The sequence below is a fragment of the Myotis myotis genome, unplaced genomic scaffold (genome assembly GCF_014108235.1).
Source record: "Myotis myotis isolate mMyoMyo1 unplaced genomic scaffold, mMyoMyo1.p scaffold_m19_p_15, whole genome shotgun sequence".
Classification (NCBI taxonomy): Eukaryota; Metazoa; Chordata; class Mammalia; order Chiroptera; family Vespertilionidae; genus Myotis; species Myotis myotis.
This window is the reverse complement of record NW_023416319.1, coordinates 39995095-40022461: the sequence shown is the minus strand read 5'-3', so window position 1 is coordinate 40022461 and position 27367 is coordinate 39995095. Positions and strand designations below refer to the sequence as shown.

At 40.5% G+C, this 27367-nt stretch overlaps 1 protein-coding gene across 1 annotated transcript; it reads right to left on the bottom strand.

Moving 5' to 3' along the window:
- Positions 1–2195: 2195 nt before the first annotated feature.
- Positions 2196–27130, bottom strand: DDX21 (DExD-box helicase 21). Its single transcript, XM_036336928.1, has 15 exons — positions 26957–27130; positions 24474–25016; positions 22483–22558; positions 21642–21820; positions 19268–19385; positions 18391–18576; positions 17023–17168; positions 16197–16346; positions 15234–15395; positions 12132–12251; positions 11027–11100; positions 9237–9396; positions 8158–8292; positions 5751–5795; positions 2196–4921 (listed from the first exon to the last, which is right to left on the bottom strand). The coding sequence occupies exons 1-15, from the start codon at positions 27041–27043 to the stop codon at positions 4655–4657; spliced, it is 2448 nt and encodes an 815-aa protein (XP_036192821.1). The 5' UTR covers positions 27044–27130; the 3' UTR covers positions 2196–4654.
- Positions 27131–27367: the final 237 nt, after the last annotated feature.

The following is a 27367-nucleotide window of genomic DNA, read 5'->3' as shown; positions in this document are numbered from 1 at the left end:
ACAATTGGAGGATGAAATAACTGCAATAGGTTAAAGTATATCACATGTTAAAACCTACAAATTTAGTGATCAAACAAAGGACTTGTATGCATGCATATAAGCATAACCAATGGACACAGACAGAAGGGTGGAGCAGCCGGGAGAGGTCAATGGGGGAGAAAGGAGACACATAATACTTCTTTCAACAATAATTTAAATTTAAAAAACCTACAAATTTATAAATAATTAACAGTAACAATGAAAAACAAATGACTTGGCTTCTTCAAAAACTAAATTGCAAGGAAAAAAGTACCTCTCTATAGGGGAATTTGTCAATAAATAAAAATACTACATATTCACTTACCTTTTAACCAAGCCATCCCACTTCTAGGAATCTACCCTGAAAATATACCTCCAACATTATGAAACAGACACACAAGATTCCTTACTGCAGCATTGTCTGTAACTGCAAACTATAGGAAATCTATTTTGCTTACATAAGAAATAAGAAAAAGGTTGAATAAACTATGTTATACCCACACAATGGAGTATGATGCACAGAATAAGGTTTCTATGAACCAATGTGGAGTGATTCCAGGGTATTCTGTGAAGGAAAAAAAGCAAAATGCAAAGCAGTACCTATAGAATGACACCCTTCATCTTAATATCCTGGTTTTGATTATTGTACTATGGTTATATAAAATATTAACATTGGGCCCTAACTGGTTTGGCTCAGTGGATAGAGCATCGGCCTGTGGACTGAAAGGTCCCAGGTTCAATTCTGGTCAAGGGCATGTACCTTGGTTGCAGGCACATCCCCAGTAGGAGGTGTGCAGGAGGCAGCTATCGATGTTTCTCTCTCATGGATGTTTCTAACTCTCTATCCCTCTCCCTTCCTCTCTGTAAAAAATCAATAAAATATATATTGTCTTAAAAATATTAACATTGGTAGAAACTGAGTGGAGTATACAAAACTCTGTACTATTTGAATACATTTTAAGAAAATATGTTTTCATTGGTTTTTAGAGGGAGAGCAAGGGAGAGATAGAAACATCAATGAGAGCCACACTGACATAGCTGAGTGGTTGAGCATCTACCTATGAACCATGTCACGGTTTGATTCCTGGTCAGGGCACATGCCCAGGTTGCAGGCTCGATCCCGAGTGTGGGGCAAGCAGGAGGCAGCCAATCAATGATTCTCTCTGACCACTGATGTTTCTATATCTCTCTCTCTCCCTTCCTCTCTGAAATCAGTAAGAAAACTATATTTTTTTAAAAATCAATTTTTCAGTCTATAATTAATCTGGGATTTAGTGTAAAGATTAAGTCAGAATTCTAGAAGAAAATGAAACTTTTACTAGTATAACCTTGGGGGTGGGGAATACTTTTCTAAGCATAAGATATAGCCAGAAATGATAAAAGATTGATAGTTACAATTGCATAAAAACTTTGTCAAAACATCCCACACAATTAAAAGACAAAATATTTTCAAGAGTATTTGCTACATACAATCACTACTAATAAACAAAGAACTTATCAACAAGAGGCAGACACCAGTAGAAAAAAAAACAAATATATAGGGTAATTTTTAATGCTAATTGCCCATAAATAGGAAATATTACCCCCCACTCAATTAAGAGATTGAAATAAAAATGGTATTTTGTACCTAACAAACTGACAAAAGGAAGCCAAAATCCAGGGCCCCCTTGATGTGGGGAAACAGGTTCTCATTCATTGTAGGGTGGAGCTGTAAACTGGTACCGCATCGACAAGCAACTTGCACCAGAGCTTAATAAACGTTCACTTTGACCCCGAAATTCCTTTAGAAGATTTGTCCTAAACTGACAATCAGACAAGTAGGCAAAGATTTACACGAGGGCACTCATTTTAGGGTTGTGTACAATAGAGAAAACTTACAAATAACCAACATGGCCATCTAAATATACAGTGAGATAATATGTAGTCTCAAAATGTCATACATCTATACTTTCTGAAGTGTGCATTACATGTTGAGGCAGGGAGAGCAACTCACAAAATTGAATGAAAATGGTTCCAATTTTGTACATGAATTCCTGGAAGAAATGCTCACAAAAATGTTAGATATGAGGTGACTGTTAGGTTTTTTCTTCTATGTTTGAACTTTTATACGCACCATTTATTTTTAAAATAAAAATTTCAAGCTATTTTCAATTTTAGGAAAAAAGTCACCAAAAACATAAAAAGTACTAATACCTTTATTATGGCATAAAGCAATATTTTATACATTAACGCAATTTTATAATAAAAACATTTTATGTACAATTGTAAAGAAACCACTGCATAGATAACACCAATGTAAAAATGGGCTGGCTTTTAAAAGTTCATTGAGTTCATAAATTGGAAAATATTTTCTCTGTAGAAAACAGTAAAAGTGGTAACACTCCCCAGGCTAGCGCAAAAGCCCATTTCAACCGAGCAGTAGCTGAATTATACATTTATAAATATAGTTTGAATTCTAGGATCCAGAAGAGACTTTAGTTTCATTTACTAAAACAGCCATAGCCATGCTTTCCTTAAAATTAAGTTGTGTAAAGTGAAATATCCAATAATTTTCCCCTTATTCTTAATTTAGGTCTGATTATTTTTCTTTAGGCTAATCCACATCAAGGTTTTAATAAAGGACAAGTACTTTTAATCTGCTTGATAAAGTACCCGTTTCTATCTAAACTATGAAATGTTTTATTTCTTATTAATTATAATCCACAAGGCACATGAGTTCTCTGTCACCAAACACCTTCCCCTAAATTCCTGTGGCTTGACAGGTAGCCACGAGGAACAGGAGGAAAAGTGGTAACACTGACAAGTGGATCAAGAAATAAAACTGAGAACTGAGAAACATCCGGTCAGGATTCAAAGAGAGAACTGAAGTCCAAATAGAAAAAGGACATAGCCTGGAGAATCAGGGGTGAGTTGGCTATCTGAGCCCCTTATTGCAAAGTGATCAAGTAAAAGGCAGTTAGATACAAAGACACTACTAAGTGAAAAAAACCAAGTCCTAGAAAGAGTTCAGTTATTCAAAATAATTAAATGAAAACAAGATAGGCCATGTAGTTTAACTTCTCCCATCATAGTTTATTCCCTGAGATTCCCAGTACAGATTTTCTAGGAATGAAGGCGAGAAGACAATGCCATTCTTAAGCTCCTGGACCATGCAGGTTTCTCAGAGAAGTAATATTTGAGAACTCAGTTAACTATCTGGCCAGAGGCTATGTCAAGTTCTCAAATTCCCTCAAAGCAACAACTTAAAATAATCACATAGCTTGTCTTTAAAACCTCCCAATGGAGTAGCAGTTTAATAAAGATTCCTATACTGTGGCTATAGGAATAGGCTTTTTTGAGAAACTAAACCAGATCATTCTACCTAAAAATTCCAGTTTGCCCATTAGACATTAACTGCCAGAAACATTAATGACCCATTAAGTTTCTACCAATTAAAGATACTTTATCTTCACTTGCTCTTCTCTTTGCTCTTAACAGATGTTTCCTTCTTGCATATGAAAAGTATTTTCAGTGGCTTTGTTTTGATTTTTCAGCAATGCAAATCTCTGCCCCCTATTCCCTTAATTCCTTCTTGGTAAATAGGAAGTGTAATACACTGTCACCAAGCCCCATATATCCAACCTCCTTACTTATGAAGAAAGTTATGGAGCCATCTCATACATTTAGAATTCCTTAGAGACACTTGCTCTCTATTAAAAACATTTTGTTATATATAGAGATATATAGATGTATAAAATCTATGAAGAATTCACTGAAGCACAAATCACTCTATATTGAGAAGCTAAAAATGTATCAAAGTGCACAAAATGATGGCTAATCTACATACTGTCTCCTATCATATGTATCACTATCCTCCAAATCTATAGCACAGGCTGGCATAAACACTATTACATCCAAGCTGTTTGAAATCTTGCTTCAAAACATCGCTCAGTGTTAATTCTCAGAAGACGTGTTACAGGATCACAGGAGGAATCGTTAGGAGGTGGCTGAAGAATGCCAATTACAGAAGAAAGCGCTTCTCAGAGACTGTTGCATTCTGCATAGGTACTTAGGGAAGAACACTATTCAGAGATACCTTAAAGCAGCGGTTCTCAACCTGTGGGTCGCGACCTCTTTGGGGGTCGAATGACCCTTCCACAGGGGGTGCCTAAGACCTTCGGAAAACACATATATAATTACAGATTATTTTTGTGATTAATCACTATGCTTTAATTATGTTCAATTTGTAACAATGAAATTGGGGGTCACCACAACATGAGGAACTGTATTAAAGGCTCGGGGCATTAGGAAGGTTGAGAACCACTGCTTTAAAGTATAAAGACTGGTCAACTTAAAAGTATAGGCAGATACATCCTTGACTTTATCTTATAATATATAAAAAATGCATTAGAATAAAATGCAATGAATTCATATACCTTTTCAAAAGGAAAACCTGATACAGAAGTAGCAATAAAGTTATAAATGACAATCAGATGAAGTGATTTACATGAAGCTTATCTCTCTGGGAGAGATGGGCCAGGGCAAGTGGTCAGGAAGGAAACACAATGTGCTTTTAACTTTGCATGGGAAAAAAAAGTTCAGTTCCATGTTGCCAAACACAGTTCTGTTTTGCCATATAAATCGTCTACTTCAATTACTAACCAAACGCTTTACTGAAACTCCGTTTCTGGCCTTTGTTCTGGAATCGGTTATTTCTGTTGCCACCGCCTGATCGCTGTCCCCTGAAGTTTCTATTTCCGTCCCGCTGTCCCCTGAAGTTTCTGCTTCCGTCCCGCTGTCCCCGGAAGCCTCGATTGCCTTCCCGCTGTCCCCTGAAGCTTCGGAATCCTTCCCGCGGTCCTTCCAGCTCCGGTTGCTCCGTGGCCACAGAGAGTTGCCAGCGCCGGGAATCATGCCATTTTTCCTGTTGAGAGATGCTTTTGTTTTTTCCTCTTTTATTTTTACTGAATTTGGTTTAAAAAGACACGAGAAAGACATTTTTTGCCCTTTCTCAAAGAGAAAAACTAGATTGATAACCTAAGTGCGTAAAAGGTCACTGGTCAAAAATACTAACCTTCATGGCCCAAAAGCCAGAGTCACTGAAGGGTGGAAAAATAACTTTCACTATAAAAAGTACCCTCAAAGCCTGGCCAGCAAGGCTCAGTGGTTGAGCAGCAACCAAAGAACCGGGAGGTAATGGTTCGATGCCCCGTCAAGGCACATGCCCAGGTTGCAGGCTGATCCCCAAGAGGCAGCTGATCAATGATTCTCTCTCATCATTGATGTCTCTACCTTTCTCTCTCTCTCCTTTCTCTCTGAAATCAATAAAAATATATTTTTAAAAAAGAGAGAGAAGTGACCTCATAGTATAGCATCATCACAGTATCATTTATTCAATTCAACTACTATAGGTATCCAAAGCTCTCAGGCAGTAAAACATAAATATACCTTGTACAAACATGTTTCTCACAGCAGTAGTGAGTAAAGAAAGATATAGAAATTAAAAAAGTTTATGTCAACCTCATGTAACATATATAGGGGAGTCTGGATATACTCTGTAGGAAAAAAAAACAAGCAGGCTGACCAAGAAAATATATCAGAATAAAATGTTAGGAGAGAAAAATCCTAAACTTCTTAATTGTCTTTTAGTGAAGGGCCTAGAGCTATTGTTTCCTTTCTATTATTCTGTATTTTCAATAACAAACATTCTACAATTTAGATATGTTAACTTCAAAATCCAAGAAAAAGAATACCTGTATTCCTGTGACTGCTTCAGTACGGACATCAAAGCAAACACCCTAGAAATCAAAACAAAAGCAGTTAATCCAGCCTTTGACCTGAATTATAAAATGCACATTAAGTAATACACCGAATAACCAGGTATTGTTTTTTTTAAAAAGAAGATATTTTTAAAAAATGGAATATCACATTTCGCATTAAGATATTTAAAAATTGTATAACCAGCAAATACTGTTTATAAATGGCCTCTTTTTTGCCATCAATAATGTTCTGAAATGCTTCTTGTGTCCTTTATTTTTATTATCTCTTTATAGCTTTTCATATTTCTTGTTATTTACTAAGATAATAATGGACAGGAAAACTCTGGAAGGGATAAATATTATGTACCTAAGCAAGATATTTTAAATGCTTGAAAAAAAATTAAATGCATAGTTTGGAGTGTACTAGACTTTTTTCTTTTAAGTGTCCACAGAAATGAAGCCATGGAAAGTAATAAATTTGTCATTATCGAGTCAAAAAAAAGTATTAATTTAAGGTAAACTTTAGACGAAGACCAACACACTACACTGTACCTCCCAAAGCACAATAGAAAAAAGCTAAGGAGATATACACACATATATATATATATATGACTCAAAAACTATTTAGAACTGAGTAGAGGTCATTCTTGGCTATCGCACTGTGCTCATCCTCAAGTAACTATTAGCTACATTTATGGCTGAGGAAACAGAAGACTGGATAGGCTAACTGACTGGCCTAGGGCCCCACAGCTGGTAAGTAGAGTCGGTTTGAGAACTCCGCTCAGTATGGCTCCAAAACTTATGGTCTAAAACACTGCCTTTCATCAGAAAGAGTGTCAACTATTCAAGACGGCTGAACTAAAGCAGAAAAATAAATGATCTATGATTAATCTAGTTTTTTTATAATTCAGCCTCCTATGAAGTTTTCTAAAAAATTAAATTCAGGACACTATATTTGATAATAAGCAGACATTATCTCCAATTAAGTCCTGTTTCTTGGTACCCATTTTTTATACTATATTCAAACTACCCCTGCAACTGACACAGGCACCCCTCCCCACTGGTTGGTTGTGATTGCAACATTTTATGAGGAACAGCCCTTCTACCCAACAATTTACCCAGGTATAATCACAGGTAGCATCAGGTACTGATAGATTTTGCCATTTGTGGGAATGTTCATTTACATGTTTACTAAGTATTCAATGACAGGCTCTCACTGGGTATAGACAGAACTAGAAAACAGTCTTTGCCCTTGAGATTATACTGTTCTTGAGGCTCTCAGCCAGCAAGCACAGCAAGTAAAATTTACCGGAATAAAGGTATGCCCTAAGAACTCTGCAGGACAGATACAGATGCCCCCAACTCTGCTTATGGCCAGGGAAAGCTTCACAGGGAGACTTAGAGCTAAGCCAATCACAAAGGACACCATGAAGAAAGAAATATTATAAACACTGGGTCCATGCATGTAGGATGAGAAAAAACAAGGCGTGCTTGGCATTGCTGGAGTGGAGGAGGGTGCTGGTGGTGAGCAGGCAGAGATGAAGGTGGTGAGGGGGGCAGGCGCCAGCTCACAGAGGATCTTATCCTCCAGGGGAAAGTTGAGACTGCATCCCACACATTATGTGGAGTTAGAGATAACCAACGTGGTCGGACATGAAATGAGTTGAAAATAAACCTCATTTGGTTCACCAGGCCAAGTATAGTCCATGTACCCTGGAAACCTGAGATCTGTAGGGGGTTCCACAAAGTCAAAATTATTTTCATAAGAATACTGAAATGTCATCTGCCCTTTTCACTCTCATTCTTTCCCAAGGGTGCAGTGGAGTTTCCCAGACCCCACATGACATGTGATGATGCTCTGAGGACTAACTGAACATGATATTCTTGTTTTAGAGTCCCAGTTTTAAATAGCACTAGATATAACCCATATGAACAAAAGCTTTTCGGTATCCCCAACATTTATTAAGAATGTAAAGGGGTCATGAGACCAAAATGTTTGAGAATTGCTGTGCTGATCCGTGTCATTAACTGAGAGCAGGACTCAGAAGAAAGAACACCACTTTTGGAAGGCAAGATTTTAAATTTTGAATGTGAATTAAAGAATTTGTATTTGTTTTAAGTTGCTTAATAATAAACTCCATCTTAGTGGAGATGTCAGGGAAGCAGCTGGATCTTCAAGTCCAGCACTGGAGGCAGGCGGTTCAGGATCCACACGGATGGGGGGTAGGTGTCCGTGACTAAGTGGAGCTGAGGGTCATGGATGGCACTGCCCAGAGAAAACTAGAGAGTGAACATATGCAGCCGCCCCGAGAACAGGGAGAAACCCCCACACAGTGCGTTATGGCCGCGGAAGGCCACTGAACCAAAGCAAGGTCACAACAGGGGTCCCAGCCTTCCTTACCTCCTTTCCCTTGAGAAAGACCATTCCCTTCACTTTGGAATCAATATCCTCACCCAGTTGCTCTTTAAGTTCTTTCCAAGCATAACTAATGTTTGGCATTTCAATTGAGCACTTCAGGACCATGGTCACAAAGCCCTATGGAGGAAAGGGGAACAAAATTAAAGTCTTAAAAGCAAACCTAGCTGATAAATACCTGCCCTCATGTTTCTAAAATATTTCTGGAAAAGTTCACCCTAAAAGGATATGCTGCCTTCCACCCCCCACCAACCATACAAATAGGTACAAGTAAAACTGAGGAACCCTGAATAAGATTGGTGGATTGTGCCGAAGTCAATAACCCCATTGTGGCATTATAGTTTTGCAAACTGTTAACACTGGGAGAAACTGGGCAAAGTGTACAGGGAGCTCACTATATTATCTCTTACAACAACCTGTGAACCTATAGTTACCTCAAAGTTTAAAAAAAGAAACCGAAAAGCATACACCTTCTAAAGTTTCTAGGTATGCTGGACAAATGTATTATGTACATTTCTGTATGTGTGTATTTTAGGAATTTCAAGTTTTGAGATACAATTCACATAACCACAAAATTCACCATTTTAAAGTGTACCATTCAGGGGTTTTTAGTAAGTTCACAAAATTTGCAAACATCAACCTATCTAAAATTCCAGAACACTTCATCACCGTAAAAAGAATCCCTATGCCCATTAGCAGTCACGGCCATTTCCTCCCTTTTCAGGGACACTGGCAACCACTAATCTGCTTTATGTCTCGAAGGGTTTGTTTATATACATCTGCCTTCAAGCAAAAATTAAAACAACTGGGTCGTCAACAACATTGTAATAACTATGTATGATGCCAGATGGGTACTGGAATTACTAGAATACTTTGTGGAGTATGTGACTGTTTAACTGCTATGCTGTGCATCTGAAACTAATACAAAATAAACTGAATGTTAACTGTAATTGAAAAATAAAATAAATAAAAAGTTGAAACAATTGGGAAGTTTAAAGGGAACACTTTCAAATCCTGCTCCAACTCCCAACTATAACGCATCAGGTATCTGACAGGGACCTTACCGCCTCTGAGTTGATCAAGGAGCGCTGGTCTACAGATGTGGCACCTGAAATATGGGCCAGAGCTGCCGCCAGGGCTTCCACGGCTCCCTTCTCCTCTATCAGTTTCTCGGCTGACTGCTTAAAGTGACTAATAGCAGTGGGAGGAACAGAATCCAAAAACCTATAGTGTGATTGAGAATATATTCGTTAGAAGGACAGAAGTGGACAGATTTCATTTTCTTAATGTATCTTCGTTGTCAAAAGTATTACAAATGTCTCCCCTTTTTCCCCATTGACACCCTCCACCCTGTACCTGCCTGACAGATTTCATTTTCAAGACAACATCTCAAGTAACTATATATATATATATATATATATATATAGCCTATCTAAAATTCCATAACATTTCATCACCCTAAAAAGAATCCCTATGCCCATTAGCAAATATACATAATTGATTTTAGAGAGATAGAGATAGAAACATCGATGAGAGAGAACATTAATCGGCTGCCTTCTGCAAGCCTCGTACTGGGGATCGAGCCAGCAACTCATGCATGTGCCCTGACCAGGAATCAAACTGTGACCCCCTGGTTCACAGGCCAACACTCAACCACTGTGCAACACCAGCTGGGCTAAATTAGTAACTTTCTAACGAGGTCTAACACATCATTTTGATGCAAAGCATGTAATCATCACATTTCTGTGGTAATAAATTCATTCCTTTGATTTTATCTAGTTCTAACCACCAAAACAAAATGTCTTATCCTAAGAAAATAGTAAGATATTAAGATGTTCATCACAGTGTTATAAAAAAAAACTTAACAGTTTTAAAATGTGCATCAATAAAGCATGTGTTACTTTTAGAATCAGGAAATACTTCAACTATTTCCATTCTGAAATAAAAGAGAGAAAAAAAGACTCTCAAATCAAGTTAAAAATGATACATGCCTTTACGAGACTATACATTTATCTTGGTGATAATAAATGTCACATCTCAAATTTGAAAGAGATCGTCCACAAGGACGAATAGGCTACGTGAGGCAGCCTCGTTTGGCGGGCCTGTCCCGCTCAAGACCATTTCCCATACCCCACCATCACCATCTTGGTCTCTTTTCTCCTTCCCGACATCTCACCCCAAATTTTCTTAACTGGTGTCATAAGAAACCCTGTTTGCAGAATGTTTAAAGAAAGACATGCTAAAAATACGTTTGAAAAATGCCGAGTTAAATTCTTTTCATTTGCAGAACTTTCCCCAGCTATTAATGTGCTAATATCTAGTATTTCTTTTTATCATGAACTCCTCGTTTATTTTTTTTAAATTGATTTCAGGGAGAGGAAGAGAGAGAGAGAGAGAGAGAGAGCAAGAGAGAGAGAGGGAGGGAGAGAGAGAGAGAGAGAGAAACATCGATCAGCTGCCTCCTGCTCAAGCCCTGACCAGAAATTGAACCCACCACACCTCTTGGTATAGGAGATGACAATCCACCAACTGAGCCACACTGGCCACAGCTTATGTTTTTTATTGATTTTAGAGTGAGAGGAAGAGAGAGAAACATCAATCAGTTGCCTCCTGTATGCACCCTGACCAGTGATTGAACCTGTGACCTTTCAGTATATGGGATGATACTCTAACCAACTGAGCCACACCAGCCAGGGCCTCCTATTTTTCGAAAAACCATGTCACGTGCCCTGGCGGGTGTGGCTCCGTTGGCTGAGCACTGTCCTGTGCACTGAGAGGTTGCTGGTTCAATTCCCGGTCAGGTCACACGCCTGAGTTTCGAGCTCAATACCCACAGCAGTGGCAGGGAACATACCTGATGGCATCTTTGCTGGAAGCTTTTATTATCTCTGTTGCAGAAGGAACACCTATTCGTTTAAATTTAATTCCCTACAAGAAAATGAACTATAGTTTAATATACAACATGGCCATTAACTATTTTCTTTGAGATTGGTAATCCTCTAATCTTTTTTTTCCCCTCTAATCTTTTATATTTACCAAACATATTACATATTTATAAGAAAAACTTTTTGAGAATGGTTTTAGATTTACAAAGAGTTCCTATATATCATGCACCAAGTTTTCTTATTGTTATTACTGTGGTACATTTATCCCAACTAAGAAACCCAACTGCTGCTTTACTATTAGCCCCAGAGTTCATTAGAATGTCACTAGTTTTTCTATTAGTATTCTTTCCCTGTTCCAATATCCAATCCAGGAAACTACATTAATCGAATCGTCATGTCTTCTTAGTCTCCCCTGATCTGTGGCAGTTTATGTTTCCTTGTTGTCCATGACCCAGACAGTTTTAAGGGGTACTGACCAGCTATTTTGCAGACTGTCCCTCAATTCAGCTACCTGCTATTTTTCACATGCTTAGCGGGGGTCATGGGCTTTGGGAAAGAAGACCAGAGGTGAAAGCTGCCTCATCACACTGGGTCAGGGGTACGTGCTTACCTGTCAACCATGACCAACTGCCAGGCAGCACTTGCCTGCTTTTGGCACTGTAATTGCCCCTTGCCCCACCACCCCTACCATTTTCTTTGTAAGCGAGTCACTAAGAGCAGTCCACCCTGGAGGAGGAAGTACCAATTTCCGTATAGAAGCATTCCTACAACCCCCTAGTCTAGCCTTAAATATTTCTGATGTGTTCTCATGGTCTGAAAGCTGCCTTTCTAACATAAAACACCCATTATAATTATTAAATATGAAAACAAAACCACTGCTTTCAAATGCCAAGTTATTTCAAAACGGGCCTTCTATTGTAGGACAATGTATAAAATATGTATCTAACAAACTCTGAGTCATGGCCACACGCTGGAAATACAACTAATTTCAAGTTAATAAAAACTGGGTAAGGAAACCAAAGGCCGACTTCAGAACTCCACATTTGTTGAATAAGGCTAAGAAAATAGTTTTACCGCTTTTTGCTCCACTTGCGCTAACTGATACTCTTCCTTGTGCTGATAAAAGCAGATGCAAATCCCAGTCCTTCCAGCTCTACCTGTTCGCCCAGAACGATGAATGTAGGATTCCACATCCTATTGAAGTAAAATACAAGAGTGATACAACGAAAAATAGACAAGGACCTGAGCAGTCTACACAGAGGCAAGAGTGGAGGTAAATATGCCGGGGTTATGAGGGAAGAGGTTCCTTAGCATTTCAATTCATATTAAAGTATTATCGAAATAAGCTAACAAACAAAACAGAAACAGACTCGTAGATACAGAGAACAGACTGACAGCTGTCACAGGGGAGGGTGGAGGGGGACTGGGTGAAAAGGGTGAAGGGATTAAGAAAAAAAAAGACAAAACCTCATAGACAATAGTACCAGAGGGAAAGGGGGGAGGGGGAGAAGGGGGAAAGGGGATAATTGTGGATGGAAGGAGGTTTGACTTGGGTGGTGAACATACAATATACAGATGATGTATTACAGAACTGTACCCCCGAAACCTATGAAATTTTACTAACTAATGTCATCCCAATAAAACCAATTTTAAAAAAAAAATTTAAAGCCCTGGCCAGGTAGCTCAATTTGTTAAGCAGAACCCCAAACATGCCAAGGTTGTGGGTGCAATCCCCAGTCAGGGAACATACAAGAAGCAACCAATAGCCCGGCCTGTGTGGCTGTTATTGAACTTCGAACCACGAATCAAGAAGTTGCTGGTTCAATTCCATTGGGGCACATGCCCAGGTTGTGGGCTGGGTCCCCTGTAGAAAGCATGCAGGAGGCAGCTGATCAATGTTTCTCTCTCTAAAGATTAAAAAACATGTATGTGTGTATGTGTACCAATTTCCTTACAGAAGCACTCCTACAACCCCCTAATCTATCCTGTGTGTATGTGTATGTATGTGTGTGTATATATATATATATATATATATATATATATATATATATACACGCATTCATGAAGCATTCTGAGAAAAAATATATTAAAAAATGAAGCAACCGCCGAAACCGGTTTGGCTCAGTGGATAGAGCGTCGGTCTGCAGACTGAAAGGTCCCAGGTTCGATTCCAGTCAAGGGCATGTACCTGGGTTGTGGACACATCCCCAGTGGGAGATGTGCAGGAGGCAGCTGTTCGATGTTTCTCTCTCATCGATGTTTCTAACTCTCTATCTCTCTCCCTTCCTCTCTGTAAAAAATCAATAAAATATATTAAAAAAAAAAAAATGAAGCAGCCAATGAACATGAATAGGTAGAACAGCCAGTCGATGTTTCTCTCTCCCCCTTCCTCTCTCCATCTAAAATCAATTTTTAAAATATGAAAGTACTGTGACAATTTTTCAAAACCTCTAGACCAGCCGTGGGCAAACTATGGCCTGCAGGCCAGATCCGGGCCGTTTGAAATGAATAAAACTAAAAAAAAAAAAAAAAAAAGACCGTACCCTTTTATGTAATGAAGCTTACTTTGAATTTATATCAGTTCACACAAACACTCCATCCATGCTTTTGTTCCGGCCCTCAGGTCCAGTTTAAGAACCCATTGTGGCCCTCGAGTCACAAAGTTTGCCCACCCCTGCTCTAGACCAATGGTCCTTGTCCCACGGACACGTCTGCACAAAGCACCATCTAAACAGTGCTGTCTGGCAGAACCGTATGTAATTTCAATCTGTAATTTTCTAGTAACCACACTAAAAAGTAAAAATTAAAAGGTTAGATTAATTTTAATATTAACTCGATATACCCAAAAGTTTTATCACTTCAATATGCTACCTATTTAAAACAAGTTATCAAAATGAGATAGATATTTTGCATTCTTTTCTCATGTCTTCAAAATCCAGTGCATAGTAATCAAAAGTTTAAAATAAGAAACATTCCAGCCGAAACCGGTTTGGCTCAGTGGATAGAGCGTCGGTCTGCAGACTGAAAGGTCCCAGGTTCGATTCCGGTCAAGGGCATGTACCTGGGTTGCGGGCACATCCCCAGTGGGAGATGTGCAGGAGGCAGCTGATCGATGTTTCTCTCTCATCGATGTTTCTAACTCTCTATCTCTCTCCCTTCCTCTCTGTAAAAACTCAATAAAATATATTTAAAAAAAAAAAAAAAGAAACATTCCAACCTGTGTTTTACTCTTATAGCACATGTCAGACTAGGTGCATTTCAAGTGTATTCCACAACCCCACTGGCTGTGGCTATCATATTGAACAGCACAGGTCTGCAGGCTCATTTAAACAATATCTATGCCACACACTTACGGGACTTCCTTCATAAGAATTGATCACTTGTGCCCTATCCATTGCTCAGGCAATGGATAGAGCATCAGCCTGTGCGAACTGAAGGGTCCCAGGTTCAATTCCGGCCAAGGGCACATGGATGGGTTGCGGGCTCGATCCCCAGTAGGGAACATGCAGGAGGCAGCCAATCAATGATTCTCTCTCATTGATGTTTCTATCTCCTTCTCCCTTCCTCTCTGAAATCAATAAATAGTAAAAAAAATAAATAAAAAGAATTGATCACTTGTGATCACAGTAATCAGGTATTTTTTCCATCCTTTAATCCTGAGGGATTTGCCAGTTTGAGGGGAGGTGAAGTGATATGATAGTAACAGGCTCCTTCAGGCCGTCTTTTATTAATTTCAAGTACTGTCCACACCACGTAAATTGTGCTTCAGGGTCCTCCCTTATAGGTTCCATTCTCCCAAAAAAAACCCAGTATTTTAGCCATGGAAACTGCTAACTACAAGCTTCTTCTCCCTTCTCTATCTTCTAGCTCATGAATTTATCCATCCTGCTGCCACCCCATCTAAATCCTACCCATGTTCAAAAGTCCAGTTCAAAATTGCACCACCTCCACGTAGCCTTCCAGGGCTGACCCTCTAACCAGAAATTATGTTTCCTACCTCTGGCCAGTGATCACACTTGCACTCAACTGTCAGTTCTCAGGGGAAAGCCTCATAATAAATTTTAAATCACCCCTAGCATTCAAGACACGGCTTTTATTAATCAAATGAAAGTAACGATACAACTTCCATTTTTAATACCCAAAAGAAACAACAAAACAAAAATATAAAACACTTACCTTTGGTGGAGAACATTGTATAACCAGATCAACCTCAGGGATGTCTAATCCACGTGCAGCAACGTTGGTTGCAACCATAACTCCAAAATCACCATTTCTAAAACCTTTCAGGGTGATTTCCCTTTGCTTCTGTGGGATGTCTCCGTGTAATGACTGGGCATCCTGCCAAAGAAATAAGCTAGCGTAAGAATCCAGATCCAACAATACGGGTACTTTTTTACATCACCAATGAGGCCTGTCAAAGAGATTCATATTTTGGTGCTACTTCTACTGAAAATAATACGAAGTGGAAAGAAAATATGTGCCTTACATGGACAAGCTTCAAAACTACTTCCAATCTTTGGTCATTAAATCAAATGCACCCACCTATATTTAAAAGGTACAGAACACCAGATAAGAGTGATCAAATCTATTAGCTGGTGTAACTTTGGGTTTAAGCCACTTTTTCCTCATCTCTGAGATGAGACTGACAGGTTAGGTGAGCTCTAACACGTATATTCTATTAATTAAAAGATGATTTGTCTGCCCAGTCGGCATGGCTCAGTGGTTGAGCATCAATCTATGATCTAGGAGGTCATGGTTAGATTCCTGGTCAGGGAATATGCCCAGGTTTTGGCCTCAATCCCCAGTATGGGTTGTGCAGGAGGCAGCCAATCAATGATTCTCTCTCATCATTGATGTTTCTATCTCTCTCTCCCTTTCCCTTCCTCTCTGAAATCAATCCTATGTAATAAAGAGCTAATATGCTAACTAGACCGAACAGCCGAACGACCGTCCGGATGACATTCTGGACAACCGTCTGGATGACCTTCCAGATGAAGCCGGGGCAGTGAGGACCAGCCAAGGCAGCCGGGACTGCAAGGGCCGAGCCCCTTGCACAAATTTCGTGCATCGGGCCTCTAGTAAAAATATGAAAAATAAAAGATGCTTCCTCCCTAAAGGAAAGGGAGAGGAAGGACCAACCTGCTTCATGGACGTATTCTGAGACAACTCCTGGGCTTCTTTCTTGGTTTCACAGAAGATGATAGTGCGCCCGTGAAATCCACTGTACACTCGGATCACATCCCCAATAACTGCTGCTCTCTGAGTCCAGTGGCACTTGATAGCCAGATGCTTAAAAGAGAGGGGAAAAGGTCAATTTCATAAACATACCTAGAACCTGAAATCACCTGTTCACCACTAAGGTGCTAGAAGCAGTAGGTAAGCCCACCTAGAGCAGACTATACCACTGTTTAGAAAAAAAACTAAACCATGAAAGCAGAGGGCTCCTTCCATTTCTCCAAAGAGCATCTGACTTCTTTACTTTCTGACGTAAACCATGAAAATGTAGGAAAAGAAATACCATTTAGATTCCTACAGGAAACCAAACAACAAGAAAAACGTTTCTATGTTTTGTTCTTTCATCCACTTAAAAATGCAATCAGTAGTCAGTTACATGTCTACTCCTTGGGTGAAATAAATTCAGGTAGGTACCTGACCCTAAGATGAAAACAGCTTCAACACAAAGCACTAGATCTCTCCTCTGCCCTCTAGTGTTTAAAGCCTAGGGGTAATTTCTGTTTAGATCATTCAGACAGATTTAGGTTCCAAAAAAATTATGAAATCAAACTACCAGAAAATGAACTTAGAAAACACAGATACCATATATGTCTTTACTTGGCTTTTCACATGGATTTGTGTTTATCTAGAAAAAGACTTCGTATTTGCCAATCTTAAAACTATCAAAATCAGACAGGAAAAAATGATATACAATTTATTACTAATTCTAGCAACTAAATGAATCATTTACCTCCACAGTTATTGCTGCTTTCTGAGTCCTTTTACCAATCAGGTCCACCTGTTCATATGTAGGCTTCATGTATTTCTTAGCAACATTATATACCCAATGAGGGCAAGTTGCAGAAAAAAGCAGTGTCTGGGGATTGTCTTCTGAATCTTTGGGGGTAAAAAAGTTAGTATGAATAACCCAAACAAGCCTACATAGTATTCCACCTAACCCAATTCTTCTAGGCTCCATTAACACTCTACAGCAACCACTAGGCCAAGCCAGGCATTAAGACACAAAAATGAAAGACACAGGTTACCAACAGGCAAATAAATACTGCCTAAATAATTTATGTAAAGCATCCTTAAAATAGCCCTAGCTGGTTTGGCTCAGTGGACAGAGTGTCGGCCTGTGGACCGAAGGGTCCCAGGTTTGATTCCGGTCAAGGGCACATGTCCAGGTTGTGGGATCGATCCCCAGCAGGGGGTGTGCAGGAGAGAGCCAATCAATGATTCTCTCTCATCATTTATGTTTCTATCTCTCTCTCCCTCTCCCTTCCTCTCTGAAATCAGTAAAAATATCTTTTTTAAAAAAGAATCCTTGAAATAGCAAAAGAACTTGAAACTTATTTTCTTTCTGACCATTGGCCTTTATGAACCACAAGGAAAATTTGTCCATTATAACAAATCCTACCAAGTGAAAAACACCCTGGGGTGGGATGTGGGGGCGGACTAGGTCAATTGGGGGGGGGGGGGGAGGGAACGTATGTAATACTTTCAACAATAAAGATTAAAAAAAAAAACAACACAAGACACCAATTCATTGCATTTTCATATATTTCAAATGGCAGTGTAAGCTCATAGAACCCTTTTTGAGAGCAACTTGACGATAACTATTGAGGAGCATGAACATTCATATCATTCAACTCAGTAATTTCACTTCTGGAAATCTATCCTAAAAAACTAATTCCAAACACTGTGGTATAAAAGGAAGCTATCTGCACAAAAAATGTTTGTAAGCAGAATTTGTATTATCTAAAAATTAAAACACATACATGGAATTAAATCATGGCACAACCACTTCGCGGACTACTGTGCCCAATTTGTATATGCACAGTGGGGTTACATTAATGCGCACACACACATACTTACATGCAATAGCACAAAGTCAGGAAGAAATGTACCAAAAGTCAAGTACACTGAACTGGTAGATAGGAAATTCTCCTTACTTTCTCAAATTTCCCCCAATTCTGATAAATCGTGAATTATTTTTAATTCAAGTTTTCCTGAATAAAGTAAGTAACTTCCCAATTTCCTAAAGCTTCATTTAACTCTTAGAAAACTACTTAATCACCACTCTTCTTACCCCTTTTATCAATTCCTTGGAGTTTACCTTTCTTGTATGCCACACTTAAAATCTCTTCCACTTGGTCAGCAAACCCCATATCCAGCATCTGGTCCACTTCATCCAGGACAACATGCTTAAGTTTGGTGAGCTCTAGCTTGCCATTCTGCAGGTGGTCTTTGATTCGACCTGGTGTCCCAACCAGGATGTCAATCCCATTCCGCATACGTTCAACTATAGAGAACATAACGATAAGATACGCTTGGTTTTTAAGTCCTTTTATTAGGCTGGGGTACCAATCACAAATATTTTTACTCTAAAATTTTTACCAACTACAAGGTAATATGCTAAGGATTGAAGATAAAGATACCAAGACATGCCTAGACAGTTTGCTCAGTGGTTAGAGCGTCGGCCCTTAGACTGAAGGGTGGTGGGTTCCATTCACAGTCAGGGTACATGCCCGGGTTGCGGGCTCCATCCCCTGTGGGGGGGTGTGCAAGAGGCAGTCAATCGATGATGTTTCTCTCTCATCCATGTTTCTATCTCTCTATCCCTCTCCCTTCCTCTCTCTCTCTCTAAAGAAAAAAAAAAATCAATAAAAACCTATTATAAAAAAAGGGGAGGGGGGAGTAACCTTCAATTCCGAGTTTCTAGTTCCAAGGGCCCAACTGGACTCTGTCCTTGGGGTTCAGTAAGATACCTTTACATCCTTTAGATAAACATAGGTAACACAAAAGTCCTGAGGAGGATACACAGGATTTGACACATCATTAGGCAGGACCGTGTTACTGACCAACTTTAAACAATAACAACAAAGAAAACCACCAGATTAGACCAGGTAAAGCCGGATGTCAAGGTCGGATCTAACTGGGACATCCAACAATGAATGGGGCATTTTCCTTTCCTCACTTTTGAATTTACTTACTTTGACCTCCATAGGGAGTTCCACCATAAAAACAAGCCACTGACAACTTTTTTGTGATGTCGCTGAAGTCTCTGCTTACTTGATTTGCCAGTTCCCTTGTGGGTGTAAGAACCAGTACCTGAAAAGAAAAAATTAAATTTAATTCGTAACAAGTATTTTCAAAACATGTGCTTTGTAATGCGCTGTGTGTGTGGAAGGATAATATAGTTTCCAACAAGGCTTCTCAGAAGAAACAACTGTGATCTCCCCAATCAGAAGAGAAGTAGTTGCCCAAAGGTATGGTGCTCCAGGAGCTGCACGGAGCAGGCTGAGCAGCTGGGGCGATGTTCACGGAGCTGCTGGTACTTAAAGAACAGCACGCCAGGAAAGGAACAACACCGCTATAACATTAGCTAATATTTGTGCTTTTACTGTGCCTCAGGCTCTACTAAATGCTTAATATGCAATATTCTCATTCAATTTTCACAAGGTATTCACCTATAATATCTACAATGATACACAAGAGATTTCTAAAACCAAAGGCTAAGAGGAGGCTGAGCCTGGATTTAAGAGTCAGGCTCCAGCCCTAGCTGGTTTAGTTCAGTGGATAGAGCGTCGGCCTGCGGACCAAAGGGTCCCAGGTTGGATTCTGGTCGAGGGCATGTACTGTGGTTGCAGGCTCCTCCCCGGCCTGGGCCCTTGTCAGGGCTCGTGCGGGAGGCAACCAATTGATGTTCTTCTCTCACATCAATGTTTCTATCTTTCCCCTCTATCTTCCACTCTCCCTAAAACAGCAGTTCTCAACCTGTGGGTCGTGACCCCTTTGGCGGTCGAACAACCCTTTCACAGGGGTCTCCTAAGATCATCCTGCATATCAGATATTTACATTATGATTCATAACAGTAGCAACATTACAGTTATGAAGTAGCAACGAAAATAATTATGGTTGGGTCACAACATGAGGAACTGTATTTAAAGGGCCAGAAGGTTGAGAACCACTGCAAAATCAATGAAAAAATATCCTCGGGCAAGTATTAACAAAAAAATTAAAAATAAATAAAAGAGCCTGGCTCCAAAACCTGTGACCTGAACCTAAGGCAGGACCGACATGAGGGACTTTGAACCCTGGAGCAGTCTTTGATCCAGCAGGACACACAACATGAAACCACTAGATCCTCCAGTAAGGTAACAACCTGACACAAATAGGATTTAAGAGCAACAACCCAATACATTCATCCAACAGATATTACTGAATATCCACTATGTGCCAGATGGTATTCTAGGTGCCAGAATAATTCATTTACTGCTGTATTTGTTAACAGCAGTAAACAAATAATGAGACGGAAGCATGGTCACAAAAAGCCAGTAAACAAATGAGGTGGGGCCAGAAATTCAGGATCAAGAACCTCCAGCCAATGTGACAACACAGGCATTTTAGTGAAGTAGGGAGGTTGGCCTCTTCACCTCTCTGCGTGTCTCTCCTTCCACTCATGCATCGCTACTAAAAACAGGTTTCTCGCCTCGGCCAGGTAGGTCAGTTGCTTAGAGCATCATCCTGATATGTCCAGGTTGTAGGTTCAATCCCAGTCAGGGCACATATAACAATCAAACAATGAATGCATAAGTAAGTGGAACAACAAATCGATGTTTCTGTCTATATATATAGCTCTCCTTAAAATCAATCAATAAATAAAAATGCCTGTGTCTTTAAAAATAAATAAATAAATGCTTTCTCCACTTCAAGTAAAAATGATAGACACTTGACCAAATCCGTGAGCCCTGGGGACAATCTAATAGTTTGACAGAAACACTGTGAACATTAATAAATAATACAGGGGGTGGGGGGTAGAGGGTAACGTGGGGACAAGGACACATATGTAATATCTTAATCAATAAAAAATATATTTAAAAAATAAATAAATAAATAAATAAATAAATAAATAATACAGATGGTCACAACCATGGGATGGATTACAATATTTAAATATATAGGATTTGTGGCCAACACTATAAAAAATTTTTTTAATTGATTTGAGAGAGAGGAAGGGAGAAAGGGGGGAGGGAGAGAGGGAGAGTTGGGGAAGGAGACAGAGAAGGGGGGGGGGCGTTGCTTCACTTATATATGCCTTCATTGGTTGCTTCTTGTATGTGACCTGACCAGAGAGCTAACCTGCAACCTTGGCGTATTGGGATGATACTCCAATCAACTGAGCTGCCTGTCCAGGGCTGTGGCCAACACTTTAAAAGAATTATCCAGGTTTAGCTGCAGATAGATATACAGTCAATACCCAAAAACGGCTTTAAGGAGAACCCTATACAAAACAGTAGGGTTGTACACAATGCCCAAGAGATGTTTGCCGTGAGAATTTGGAGGCCCTGGTGGCGTCTGAGTTACCTGAGGGGCACGGCCTCTCTTCCGGTCATGCAGTTCCGCCAGCAGCTTCTCAATCAAAGGGATGGCAAAGGAGAAAGTCTTCCCAGTTCCTGTCCGCGCCTGTGCAATTAAGTCTTTTCCACTATACACATGGTGAAATGTCTTTGCTTGTATAGGAAACAGGAAGGTCACCCCACGGGCTGTAAACAGATTAACCGTGTTACTGACATTGCAGTTCTTCAAGTATCAGCCATTCGGGAGGAGGAATTCTACCTTCTCAACATCTACAAATTCAGGTTCAGATATATTCTAGTGGTGAAGAAGCTATTTGACTGAAAAATATCAATATACTTTAAAGCACCGAATTACAGTCAATATTTATTATTTTAAGAGTTTAAGTTGCTTGTCATGAAATGTCATCCACAGGTCAGTATAAGGTGAGAAGCAGATGCTTTGCAGTCCAAGTCCAGACTGTGCAACACCTGGTTCAGAAAACACCCAGCCGAGCATGTGACCGCCTGGCTCATTCACAGGCACACCGCTAAGGTGAATTCCAAGCCAGGCTGGTGTCATTAACCTAGAGATACCTCAACAAGTGGAAGAGGATAAAAAAAGGAAGATATTAACATGGTATCAACCGTTTAATTGCAGCGGCATTATCAGTCATTACACTTCTGAATAAATGTTAACCACCTGTTTAAGAGCCAACAAAGGCCATCACTAGTGTAGTCCTACGTTGTACATATAGATCTACTTCATTATACGGCTGCACATAAGAACACATCCTAGTTCCTCTCAACAAATATGGTGGAGTGCTTCCAAATAATATGTTCTAATTTATACAATAGTCTAGGAATATTACCTTTGAGAAGTTTAATAGTTTCTTCAGATATGGGGAAATTAGAGAAAGCGCCTTCTTTTTGTTCCACAGGTATTTCCTATCAAGTAAAGGGCCACAGAAAGAAATCAGTAACTTTACCCCTGCAGGTTAATACAGAGAAGCCTTCTGAGAAAGAAACCAAAGAACCTATTCTAACATACCTTTCTCAATCAACCCAAAAGACACAAAAACCTTATGGGTAAATGAAGGTCTAAAAAGGAAATAATCGCCCTAACCGGTTTGGCTCAGTGGATAGAGCATCAGCCTGGGGACTGAAGGGTCCCAGGTTCGATTCCGGTCAAGGGCATGTAACTTGGTTTCGGGCACATTCCCAGTAGGGGGTGTGCAGGAGGCAGCTGATCGATGTTTCTGACTCTATCTCTCTCCCTTTCTCTCTGTAAAAAATCAATAAAAATATATTTTAAAAATAAAATATAAAAAAATAAAAAGGAAATAATCTGTAAAACCCTAGAAGAAAAATCTGTAGCAAATATATACCATACATACACTATGTATGGCTAGTGAAGGCAGGATCAGTCTCAACTAAGAACTATTCCACAGCCATTCCAAACAACTACGCAGTTGCACAGGTCTTAGCCCTTTTCCACAGCAGCGTCTCTCATACATCCACAGGAAATAAGGACCAAACAGTGGCATTGATAGTAAAAATCCGAATGCCCAACAAATTGGGCAAATAAAATGCCCAATAATTATGTGAATTTCTAAAAATTTAAGTGATGGATTATGTAACCATTAAGAATATTTAATGGATTATGAATATTTAGCCAACCGGTTTGGCTCAGTGGATAGAGCGTTGGCCTTCGGACTCAAGGGTCCCAGGTTTGATTCCGGCCAAGGGCATGTACCTTGGTTGTGGGCACATCCCCGGTAGGGCGTGTGCAGGAGGCAGCTGATCAATGTTTCTCTCTCATCGATGTTTCTAACTCTCTATCCCTCTCCCTTCCTCTCTGTAAAAAAAATCAATAAAATGTATTTAAAAAAAGAATATTTAATATTTTTACTTAATAAATAATTAAAATAAATTATTTAACAAGTGGGGGAAATGCTTATATAAAAGTGGAAAAGCCCTAACTGGTTTGGCTCAGTGGATAGAGCATCGGCCTGCGGACTCAAGGGTCCCAGGTTCGATTCTGGTCAAGGGCATGTACCTTGGTTGCGGTCACATCCCCAGTGGGGGGTGTGCAGGAGGCAGCTGATTGATGTTTATCTCTCATCGATGTTTCTAACTCTCTATCCCTCTCCCTTCCTCTCTGTAAAAAATCAATAAAAATATATATTTTTTAAAAAAAGTGGAAAAGTCTGGATACAATACTGCATACAGCACAATCCTAATCTGATTAAAAAGATAATTCCATATATATAAAGTACAGCAAGGAAATACCAAAATCAACAGGTTACTTCTGTACCTGAAAAGTGCTTAATATTCACTGAATTACTGAATGCAGAAATTCTAAGGAAACTTTTAAAAATAAATTTCTATATTTCCTAAGTTCTCTAGATCACATATTATTTTTAATAATCAAAAAAATTCTTAAATGTTGATCATGCCCTACAAACTCAAAATGTTTATAAAATTAGGACTTTCCTGAGATTCTGAAAGCAGTCAGAATTAGCTTCCAAGCAGATTTATTCATCCTGTTCAACTCAAGTTAGTTAACAGCCTAAACAGAGACTTACAATCCTACTTAATCTTGGTTAGTGAAACCCCTAAGAGAAGGAGGGCCTGTTCACATGACTACATCCCTCCTGTTAATTTCTGACTTACAAATAAGCTGCCAGCGTCTGGAGAGATTTTCCCCAAACTTAAACAGATCTGCTTACTTGCAAGGAGGCATTCTGACTCTAGGCTCAACAGACCCCATGAAGCGCTAACAAATCAAATTTCCTCCCATTGTTAAGTATGTAGTGATTACTTACTTATTTATCTGAAATCATACATATCTCATCCTTACCTGCTCCAACTCACTGTTACTTTCTTCACTGGCAGCTTCATTGGAGTTAGAGTCAAGTCCAGAATGAGAGAATCCATTCTTTAGTTTGGGGCTTTTCTCCCCAATTTCTCCATTCATTTCCTTTTCTTTCTTTATCTTCTTGGGTTTAGGAGCATCCACTTCTTCTTCAGAAGGCTCCTCACTTTTTTTTACTTTTTTGGTTTTAGAGGAAACTTTCTTTTCCACAGACTCCTTTGTTTTTTTTACACTTTTGTTTTTAGGAGAAATCACATCATCTTGAGATGGCTCCTCGATCTTTTTAGACTTTTTGGATTTAACTTCATCTTGAGATGGCTCCTCGATCTTTTTTGCCTTTTTGGATTTAACTTCATCCTGAGATGGCTCCTCGATCTTTTTTGCCTTTTTGGATTTAGGAGAATTCATGTCGACCTCAGAAGGCTCTGCTTTCTTTTTAACTTTTCTAGCTTTGGGGGAAACGGCTTCTTCCTTTTCTTCTGCTGCCTCTTCAGTCTTATTAGATTTTGGCTTCTCTTTTTTACTTTTCTAAAAAAAAAAAATCAATAAAGAAAATGCAAACACTGCACAAAGCATCTGATACATCAATTCAGGATTACTTCTAGATTATACAATTATGAAGAACACAATTTGAGGGCATTTTTCAACATTTGTACTTCCACCTTGCAGTAAGGCAAAAATCAAACTATGCTTCCTCGTACTATTAGCTATATGAAGATAAGTCTATAGCAATGTAACATCATTAGCTTGGAAGAGAATGCCTCTTAGTAACTACTCAATTCATGTTAGTCCAAAAGTTGTAAAATCAAATTTTCACAAAGTATTTCGGGTGGCTCATGGGATGCTCCCACGGGCTCTAAACTAAATACACTATAGCAAGTGACCAAGTAAAGCAGTTTAATTCTGATAAAAGTAATAAGGCCATATATGTGCATGGATGGAATAGAGACTCTTCTTTCCTAGAATGCATGTACAGGTAAAACAAGGATTCTTAACATCTGCCTTGCCTACCTCACAAGTGCAAATGAATTTACAGAGAAACTTCATGAACCAAAAAGCTATAAAAACTCATAATCTATCACCCCATGTGTAAAAAAGATGAACCTAATTTAAAGAAGATGTGGGGGTGAAGCACAAGTTACAAGGGGCTGGAATGAGTGAAGCCTCAAAACCAAATCAGACTATGGCTCCTACCTGAAACGTCTGACCCTCTCCAACGCTTCCCGTTACTGAAACCTTCATTACTCAATATTACTGCACACCATCAGGCAGCTGTTGGAGCCTGTTAAAACCTCTCCGACAGAGCCCCAGCAATCGCACAAGTACGGAGCTGAAATCTGCCTCCCTAGAACCTGAGGTGTGGCCTCTCGAATCTTGGATAAGGGTAATCCCTCCAACATGACCGTCCCTCAGACATAAGGAAAACAGCCTGTTCCCCCGCCCCCTCTCCACGATTTCAGAGTTTTCTTCTTTTCATCCCTTGGTTCCACCACATCAGAGTGGATTTCCCATCCCCGTGGTCTCCTTCGGAATATAACGGAGTTCGGTCGTGTCCCTCCTAATCTGAGATCCCACAACTGAACACGGTCACGGAGGCAGGGAAAGTACAGCAGTGAGTGTCCTCCCCACCTGGGAAGGCGCGTCTGTGCCCCCTCGGCTTCCTGCAAGGCCAGACTACTGCTGTTGTAAAATCGCCCCATCCAAAAGTCCCGGAAACAGCAAGAAAAGATCTAAGTCGTATACAAGTTCTGGGACAAGCTTTGTTCCCACTGACCTCATCTCAGAACAGACCCGGTCACAATTCAATCACTATCTAAATAAGTAACAAGGAGGCAGGCCGCTGTCAAAGGAACAGGAGAACTGCACCCCGCCGGCCACTCTCAAAAATACGGTGCACAGTTAGCACCACAACAGGGCTTTGCATTCCAGCGGGCGATCTGGTCGCTCACATTAAGAGGAACTGATGTGCGGAACTACAGTTCCGAAGGGCTGCTCACCGGAAACAATGCCTCCCGGAGTAGGGCGAAAGCGTCTCCGCTGACGCCGCCCACGTGTGCAGGTGGGTGAAATTCTCGCTCGTCTAAAGCGGCCATCCCTACCTTGACTTGACTTACAGTTCTCTCCGCGCACGCACCGGCCGGGAGTCAGGTCTGAGCTTGAGCCAAAACCTGGGGGCCTAACCGCCCAACTCAGTGCCCCGGGTGCGGGGCACCCAGGTTCCGGGACCACGTGGGACACCTGGCGCTCCCCGCAGTCCCGACCCGTCCCGGCCTCGGCCAGGACTCCCGCCGCGCGCCCACCGCCCACGGGAAACGCTACTCCCAGGCGCCCCTTGGCCGACACCCACGCGGGTCTCCCGACCAGCCGGGTCCGCGCCGCGCTCCCAGCGCTCCCAGCCGGCGCACCCTCCCCTCCCGCACCCGGCCACGCGTCCTGCCGAGCCCCAGCCCCTCCGCCCTCGGTGGCACCTTCTCATTTTGTTTCCTCGGTGTCTCCACTTTTCCCATGGCCGCGTCTGATTCCAAGTCTGCGTCACTAAGGAGTTTCCCCGGCATCGTTCAGCACGAGCGGTACAGGCCTGCCGAGCTCGTCCACCGCGTGGAAAGGAAGAGACAGCCTTACCCGATTGGTCCACCCAGCTTCCGTCACTTCCTGTAGCAAAGCGTTTCCCCCGGAAGGAGAAAGCCCCAGGGAGGCGGGGCCCCACGTGCCGGTTCCAAGCACCCGCTGCTCAGCGCCTGGGCGTGGTGAATTGATTGCTGGCGGCACCTCGAGTAGGCGGTACCTACTGTAGGCTAGAACTGGAAGGAGCACAAATGTTGTTTGGCTTTGTATTTTTTTTAATATATATATTAACATATTTTTATTGATTTCAGAGA